This window comes from Cebus imitator, unplaced genomic scaffold (assembly GCF_001604975.1).
Source record: "Cebus imitator isolate Cc_AM_T3 unplaced genomic scaffold, Cebus_imitator-1.0 Scaffold654, whole genome shotgun sequence".
Taxonomy (NCBI): Eukaryota; Metazoa; Chordata; class Mammalia; order Primates; family Cebidae; genus Cebus; species Cebus imitator.
Genome location: NW_016107969.1, coordinates 414,806 through 423,537, shown reverse-complemented (window position 1 = coordinate 423,537; position 8,732 = coordinate 414,806). Strand labels below are relative to the sequence as shown.

Sequence of the window (8,732 nt, the reverse complement as noted above, 5' to 3'; positions counted from 1 at the left end):
AGGAGAATTGCCTGAACCCAGGAGGCGGAGGTTGCGGTGAGCCGAGATCGCGCCATTGCACTCCAGCCTGGGTAACAAGAGCGAAACTCCGTCTCAAAAAAAAAAATTAAAAAAGAGTGGGAAAGGCTTTAATTGGCTCATTCTTTTCATTTATTTTTTATTCATTTATTTTTTTTCTTTTCAGCCAATGACAACCTCAATTGTAGCTCGTTCTTAAGGAAACAGATAAACCATTTAGGAAAGAAACAATATGAATGTGATGTGTGTGGCAAGGTCTTTAATGAGAAGCGATGTCTTGAAAGCCATCGTAGATGTCACACTGGTGAGAAACCTTACAAGTGTAATGAGTGTGGCAAGACCTTCAGTCACAAGTCATGTGTTCTACGACATCGCAGAGTTCATACAGGAGAGAAACCTTACAAATGTCATGAGTGTGGCAAGAACTTCAGTCAGATGTCATCCCTTACATGCCATCTTAGACTTCATACTGGAGAGAAACCTTACAAGTGTAATGAGTGTGGCAAGAGGTTTAATAAGGTATCATACCTTAGATACCATCATAGACGTCATACTGGAGAGAAACCATACAAGTGTAATGAATGTGGCAAGACCTTTAGTCGAAAGTCATCCCTTACATGCCACCGTAGATTTCATTGTGGAGAGAAACCTTACAAGTATAATGAGTGTGGCGAGACCTACCATGAATTGTCATCTCTTACATGCCATTGTAGACTTCATACTGGAGAGAAACCTTACAAGTGTCACGAGTGTGGCAAGACCTTCAGTCAGGCGTCATCCCTTACCTGCCATCATAGACTTCATACTGGAGAGAAACCTTACAAGTGTCATGAGTGTGGCAAGACCTTCAATCAGAAGTCATCCCTTACATGCCATCGTAGACTTCATACTGGAGAGACACCTTACAAATGTGAAAAATGTGACAAAGGCTTCACTCGCAAATCACACCTTGAAATGCATAAAATAATCCATAGTGGAGAGAAACCATACAAATGTATGGTTTGTGATAAGGCTTTTGCATGTGATTCATACCTGGCAAAACATGCTAGAATTCACACTGGAGAGAAACCTTACAAGTGTAATGAGTGTGGCAAGACCTTCAGTCATACGTCATCCCTTACATGCCATCGTAGACTTCATACTGGAGAGACACCTTATAAGTGTCATGAGTGTGGCAAGACCTTCCATCAGTTGGCATCCCTTACATACCATCGTAGTAGACTTCATACTGGAGAGAAACTTTACAAGTGTCATGAATGTGACAAGACCTTCCGTCAGATGTCATATCTTGTATACCATCGTAGACTTCATACTGGAGGGAAACCTTACAAGTGTAATGAGTGTGGCAAAACCTTCATTCGAAAGTCACACCTTACATACCATCGTAGACTTCATACTGGGGAGAACTGACAAATGGAAGCTTTGTGACAAGGGTTTCTAGCATGATTCATACCTGGCACAAAATACTAGAATTCACACTGGAGGCCATCCTTACAACGGTAATGAGTGTCCAAGACCATCAGTAGTAATTCATCACCTGTAATTGAAAACCTCTCACGCCTGCCTTGTACAACAACTATCCCCCTCTCCAATGTGAAAACCCTGTGTGCTCCCCCCAGCATCATCTTCCTCTGCAGCAGGTAGACAAACGTATGTTTAGTTGCAAACTGGAGGGGGGTGTATATCCGGGCATTCCTAACCGCAGAAATCTCATTTTCCGTGGACCAAAAAATTAAAATGGTTCTAAATCATCACTACTACTGGTCCAAATCAGCTGCGTTACTTCCCCTCTTAGTAGGAACTGGAACAGCAGCCAGGATAGGGACCACAATAGGAGGCATTGGCACTTCAGCCCATTTCTGTCATAAACTGTCCCGGGAACTCAATGATGACATGGAAAGGGTGGCCAATTCCCTGGCCTCCCTCCAGAAGCAGTTAAATTCCCTAGCCACAGTAGTCTTACAAAATGCAGAGCCTTGGGCTTCTGGCTCAGAAGGCAGTTACCTGCCTCTTCTACAGGAAGGGTGTTACTACTGTGTCAATCAGTCAGGAGTAGTAACAGGAAGTTAAAGAGCTAAGGGACCGCATTCAAAGGTGGCGCACAGTCAGCAGCTGGAGCTTCCCAGGGCTCCGAACCTGGATCCACTGGGCTCTTCCCCTCCTTGGGCCTTTGCTAGTAATCTTTTTGGTCCTTACCTTTAGTCCCTCTGTGATTAACATACTCCAGTGCTTCACGGAAGCCACGGTTGTCAGATAACTGCCCAGTTGCTAGCCTTTTGGGGATACAAGCCCCTGAGCACAGATGTTGATTTGTAAAAGGTGATCTCCACATGTAACATAAAGAGCATCAAAGGGGTGGATAAGATGGAAGGGCTGTGTGAAAGGCCTGTGAGGAAAATTTCCTGAGTGTCTAAAATAGCTGCCTTAGCTACCTTACCTGCGTTTGTTCTTCTATACATCTGCTTCCTGCTTACTAGTGAAAATCCCCCTGCACAATTGCTCCATTGCCTGAAAATTGTCAGTTACTCCCCTTGCCCCTAACCTGTAAGAACTGTGTTCTCACTCAGGCCGGGGTCCAGACTTTTGGGTGCTCACCTGTCTGGGCCTGCTGGTGTAATAAACTGTTGTCCTCTGACACTCTGAGTGCCATTTGGGTTTCTTGTCCGGAGAAATTCCAGGAACAACATGTGCAAAATTTTGATTTTTTTTTTTTTCATTGAGACGGAGTCTCCCTCTGTCATTAGCCAAGAGTACGTAGTGCAATCTCAGCTCACTGCAACTCCCGCCTACCTAGTTCAAGCAATTCTCCTGCCTCAGCTTCTGAGTAGTTGGGCCTACAAGTACTGGCCACTATGACCAGATAATTTTTGTCGTTTTAGGAGAGACGGGGTTTCACCATGTTGGACAGGTTGCTCTTGATCTCTTGACCTCATGATCTGCCCACCTCAGGCTCCCACAGAGCTAGGATTACAGGCGTGAGCCAACCCACCTGGCCGACATGTGCAAAATTTAAATGAGTAATACTCTATACTGCATAAGCAGAATTACTATTTTCGTGAGGAAACATTTGTAAGGCAATCATTAGGGCACTCAACTTGGCTTGTTGCATAGTTTTAAAATGGTTTTGGATTTTGTGTTGCTAATTTCGCATGGCATTTTGCCACACTAGCTGTTTTTTGCTGTAGTTTTGAACCATTTGTAAAGACAGTAGCGGCCTGAAGCAAGGGCTGAGAGATAACAATAGACACAAATTTCACAGGCACAGTTTGTAACAAGTTTAGAAGCTTAGAGGCTGGTAAATGAAAGCTGACATTACTAATAAAGTTAGCTATTGCTATTTGCTAATTAAAATTACACACAGAGAGGTATGAAATTGTATTTTGCTTAATGGTAGGAAAAGAATAGCAGGATTATATTTTGATAATTAGACACAATGCTGGCATCCTTTTATGAGAAGAGAAGCTGTTTGTGGCTTTTTTTATATGTTTAAAGGGATTATAGAATATAAATTCTATATAAAATTACGAAATGCGTAAAGATAAGGCCGGGCATGATGTTTCACATCTTTAATCCCAGCACTTTGGGTCGCTGAGGTGGGTGGATCAAGAGTTCAGGAGTTCAAGACATGCCTGGCCAACAATTTGGAAACCTGTCTGTACTAAAAATACAAAAATTAGCGGACATGGTGGTGTGTGCCTGTAATTTCAGGTAGTCAGGAGGCTGAGGCAGGAGAAATGCTTCAACTGGGACCTAGGAGACAGAGGTTGCAGTGACCCGAGATCACACCCCTCCATTACAGCCTGAACTAAACAGGCTAAACTCTGTCTCAAAAAATAAAAAATGAAAAATTAATGATATTATAAATGAACAAAGGTAAAACCTATTTGTTAAATTAAGGCATAAAAGGGATGGATATTTTAAACTATTTCTCCCATATTTAGGCCCTTTAAAGTTATCAGAATGATATAAGTTGCTAGGATAATAAACCTACATTGAGTTAACCTAAGTGTGTAAAATAATGAGAACCCTCCCCCAAAATATTGTTTAAATGTTTTTAGTTCTGGCAATTTTTCTGCATTAGCCTTTAGCTGGAATGTTTTAGAAGTGAGCTTGGGAAGGCAGGGCTGGGGCCAGTTTTTCCCTTTGCTATGGGCTTTTGAAGTGGCCTATCTTTAATATCCTGCCACCTGCTGCTGCTCTTACCCTTCGAGGAAGGAAGGACGATGACAGGTGGCAGCGAGGCTAGAGAATGACCAGGTGGTAAAGTGCACATAGAAGCGCAGGGGCAGGAAGCTAGAGGGTACCAGGCTGGGGGAAGGCTGCTTTAATTGCAGGCCACTTATGCTTGGAGCCAACCCTGTTAGGTAAGGTGCTGAAAATATTCTCGGCTTTTTATTATTTTAATTATCCCCAAGCAGAGAGGCTTAGGGGAGGAGCAGACATGCAGCATAGGGTTTGCTTTGAAGTGTTTTAGCCACAGTGTTTTTAAACATTTTATGAAAAAGTGAGACATACTGTGTTTATTTTTGAAGATGACTGCAGCTGGCAGAGCTTGTGTACCTTAGCCTGCTGAGCGTTTAACATGACTATGGGAGAGCGCCCCTAATTAGCGGGCTTTTTTCCCAGAGCATTGCACTTTAGGCTGCTTTGCACTTCTTTGCCCACCTTGGGCTAATAACGTTGGGGTGCCCATGGACTGTTTTTTAGCCCTTTTCCTAGAGGGTCAGGGAAGACAAGAAATTGCTTGTTAACTAAGACATGTGAGGGGGCACAGTTCCTCAGGCACATGACCATGGTGAGGAGGATTCTTAGGACCGGGCTGGAGCTGCCTGCAGCCACCCAGAGACTCGGCGTGCACCTTTTGGCCTCCCCTCCATCACCACAAACCCCAAAAGAGGCAACCTGCCTAGACTACCAGTGACCAAACGGGCACTCCATGGCATCTTAGCCACTCTCCTGGCCCAGGTGTCTATGGGCAGCAAGAAAGCCAGAGCTTTCCCTTATACTCCAGGGAAACAGAAAGCCAAGGCCGGGAAGGTGGATGCTGGAAGTGGAAAGTGGGAACTTGCATATTAGGAAGACAATCATCCTCAGCCACTTTCCTTCCCTCCTGGAGGCTCCCCTCCAGCAGCGAAGTGTGTGGAGGGGATGCGGCCACCCAGTTGTATAGATGTTCGCTAACTGGGGGTCTGATTTAAGAACCATCCTGATTATGGGCTTGAACCCTTGTGTGAAGGGTGCAGTACCTTAGCTGGAGTGGGGTAGAGGTGGGCCGGCACCCCCTTCTCAGCTCTGGTGCTGTCAGCCTCAAGATCAGACAAGGCCCAGAACTTGAAGGTCTTGGTAGGTGGCCACTTGTCATGCTATGGGGCATGGGCACCACACTGAAGCTGCTGCTGGGGGCCGCGCTATGGCGTACGGTGTCCACAGATCTGTGTTCACTGTCGAAGGTAGGCAGAGAGCCCACCTTCTTCAGTCGGATTCGTGGAGTGCAGCAGGACACTGTCCTGGCCAAAGTCCTTCACTTCAGGCTTTTCTGGTTCCGGGACACCACTATCTATGACATTCAGGTCAGATCTCAAAATAACTCCTCCCCCACTGGCTCCAAAGACCTGCAGATGGTCAATATCTTCCTGCTAGTGCTGTCTTGAGCCAGTGCTCAGGAGCTTCCTCACATGTACCAGCTCCTAGGGCTAGAGTATGAGGAACCTGTGTTGCAGTCCATTGTCTAGGAGGTTGTCAAGAGTGTGGTGACCAAGTTCATTGCCTGAGGCCGAGGACTTAAGGCTCGTCCTGGATGATGACTTAAGGCATCACAGAGCTGAGCTTTAACCGAGAGTACACAGCTGCTGTATCTTACCTCATCTAGATTATGAATATCACGTGTTATTTTGAACATAAAATCTACTCTATAGAGAAAACACTGTATTTAGTTATTTCTAATTTGTTGTTGTTGAGACAAGTAGCTCTGTCACCCAGGCTAGGGTTCAGTGGCGCTATGTTAGCTAATTACAACCTCCACCTTCTAGGGTCAGGTGATTTTCCTGCCTCAGCATCCCGAGTACCTGGGATTACAGACACGTAACACTACGCTCACCTAATTTTTTTTGTATATTTAGTAGAGACAGGGTTTCACCATGTTGGCAAAGCTGATTTCGAACTTCTGACCTCAGGTGATTGGCCCACCTCTGCTTCCCAGAGTGCTAAACTGTAGGCATGCGCCACCGCGCACGGCCAACTAAAAATTAATTTCAATAGCAAAGAATTTTCCTGGATCCCACGTTGACTTCTCGGGGAGGTGCTATTTCGCAGATGGCTGAGCTGCTCCAGCCTCACTGGCGGGTTTCCTTTCCATAACCCGGAAAAAAGGCGCCCAGAGCGAGATGGAGGGAGGCTGAGGTGCTGCCCCCTTCTCGCCCCCGCGGACTTCTCACAGCACAGGCATCTCCTCCCCCGCATTCTGCCGCTGCACCTTATGGCCCTGCTCTGGCCACGCCCAGGCTCCACCCACCACTTCTTGTCCCTTCCGCGCCGTGGTCAAGCCCCGCCCAGCTCCTTAGGGGTCCCGCCCCGGTCTGGCTTCTGTCCTGCGCTGATTGGTACGGACCCGGAAGCGGATGGCGTCGACGGGAAGTCTCACCGCACCGGGTGAGTTTTGGTCTTTCTTTGTTCATGTCGGCGCCTCTCAGGCATCTGGTGCCGCTTATGCTGGGGACTTGGGGTTCCCACAGACCTGGAAATTCCGTCCCCTGTTAACCCAGAGCAAATTGAGACGTCCGTGTGAGAGTGCGTGAGTCGCCCTGAGGCTGGTCCTCACCGGTTTTTCTGCAGTGGGGCCGTGCAGACATTTCCTATAGGGGAGTTTTCCTGCTGAAAACCCTTCCTTTCCCCTTCTCTCGCCTCGCGCTGTTTCAAGCCCTCACCCGCCAGCTGGATTCCCATGCTGGGCCTCCCAGCCTCACTCATGGGTCCTTTGAGTGCAGCGCTGCAGCCTGGTCCCGAGGAGGCTCGTTTTCTGCCTGGTCCTCGGAACATGCAGACCCCACTCCTGTCCTAAGGCACCATCGCCCTCAAACCTCCCTCCTCGTGCCGGGCCCTGCTGCTCCCCATTTGCAACCCTTGAAAAATGTGCTCTTCCTGGAGGCCCTCTTACCCCATCTTTTTCCTGTTTTACCGGAAGGCAGCCTTGAGTGTGAGATGTTCACGTTCTTGGCTGTTGAACATGGAATTGAAAAAAAGAAAAAACCCGCAAAGTAACAAAAGAAGAAAGCCGCAAAAGCAGGAATTTGTTCAATCAAGAAAGCACTTCACTGGGTGGGAGTGGGTCCAAGCGAGCGTCTCTACGGCCCCGTGTGCAAAGTTTTGGGAGTTAAGGTTTCTGTTGAATTCCTGTGGGGCTACCCCTTATCTGGAAGAAAGATTTGGTCCTTGGCCAATGAAAATCTGAGGTGAACTGGCCCGAGGTCAGAGCAGATGGGTGCTCTATGCAGAAGTGGTGCCCGGTGCTTGGTCTTTGCCACCCCTGGGCTCTTTAGTTTTCCATCTGAGACATGGTGGAAGGGGGAGGGCTGCAGGGAGAGTGGCCTGTGATCCTTTGTTACTCCATGTCGGGAGATGGGGTTTTTCTTTTCCTGTAGTTTTGGAAAGTTCGCGTCAATTGACCTTAGATTCCCTGCCCCCAGACCCAGGACCCAAGTGTTTCCCTTTTCTTCTTCTTTTTCTTCTCCTTTCTCCTTTCTGCATTCTTCTTGAAAATCAGCCACCAGGCTGCGCTTTTTGTGCTCTTGGTAGAAGACGGGCTTTCCCCATGTTCCCCAGGCTGATCTCCAACTCCAGCTGCATCAGCCTCACAAACTGCTGGGTTTACAGTCCTCAGCCTCTTGATTAGCTGGGACTTCAGGCGCGTGCCACCATGCCCAGCTAATTTTTGTATTTTTAGTAGAAACCGGCTTTCACCATGTTGCCCAGGTTGGTCTCAAACTCATGAGCTCAACTTTTCTACGGCCAGTCCTGGAATTTTTTAGAGGAGGATGACCCTTATTATTTTTTTCTTTATTTTCTTTTTCCTTCCTTCCTTCCTTCCTTTTTCTTTCTTTCTTTCTCTCTCTTTCTTTGCCAAAATGCAGTGGCACACTCTGGGATCACTGCAACCTCTGCCTCCCTGGCTCAAGTGATCTTTTTTCAGCTTCGCAAGTAGCTTGGACCACAGAGCTGTGCCTTGAAGCCTGGCTACTTTTGTGTGTGTTTGGTAGAGAAGGGGTTTCACCATGTTGCTCAGATTAGTCTCAAACTACTGGGCTCAAGTGTGCTGCCTGCCTCAACTTGCCAAAGTGTTGGGATTATAGGGGAGAGCCACCAGGCCTAGCTGGTCTTGGAATTTTCTAGAGGAGGAAGACCAAGGCAGCCTACTGGCCCTTCCAGGCCATCACATGGGAATCAGCCACACCTCCTTCTTACCCTCCTCAGAGCTTCTCAGGATAATTTTGTGAACTGTCTCCTGCAGTGAGCCTCAGTGAGTTCACCTGTAACAGAGAGGTAAGGAAGAACAACAGAAACAGAGTGACACTGACCCCTGAAATGACTCACAAAATACAGTGAGTGGCTTTTCTTTACTAGGAGAGGCTACGTAGTGCTTATATTTTTCTTTTCTTTCTTTTTTTCTTTTGTTTTTTTTTTTTTTTTTTTTTTTTTTTTTTTTTTTTTTTTTTTTTTTT

At 46.8% G+C, this 8,732-nt stretch overlaps 3 protein-coding genes, 1 long non-coding RNA gene and 1 pseudogene across 7 annotated transcripts in view; 3 read left to right on the top strand and 2 right to left on the bottom strand.

Annotated features, from left to right (window-relative positions):
- LOC119469431 (zinc finger protein 160-like) overlaps window positions 1-8,732 on the bottom strand; it is a 609,418-nt gene that overhangs the window by 327,264 nt on the left and 273,422 nt on the right. The window lies entirely within an intron of this gene.
- Window positions 1-8,732, top strand: part of LOC108295661 (zinc finger protein 845-like) — a 91,000-nt gene that overhangs the window by 34,666 nt on the left and 47,602 nt on the right. The window lies entirely within an intron of this gene.
- LOC119469430 (zinc finger protein 761-like) overlaps window positions 1-8,732 on the top strand; it is a 36,924-nt gene that overhangs the window by 13,544 nt on the left and 14,648 nt on the right. Inside the window, exon 6 of the mRNA XM_037734680.1 lies at window positions 185-1,139. Within this exon, the coding sequence (XP_037590608.1) occupies window positions 185-1,139 (955 nt within the window). The remainder of the gene's footprint in view (window positions 1-184; window positions 1,140-8,732) is intronic.
- On the bottom strand, window positions 807-1,241 carry LOC119466704. The gene is made up of 2 exons (XR_001821523.2): window positions 1,088-1,241; window positions 807-919 (listed from the first exon to the last, which is right to left on the bottom strand). It is a non-coding gene; the product is annotated as an uncharacterized LOC119466704 (long non-coding RNA).
- Window positions 5,040-5,887, top strand: LOC119469429 (annotated as a pseudogene).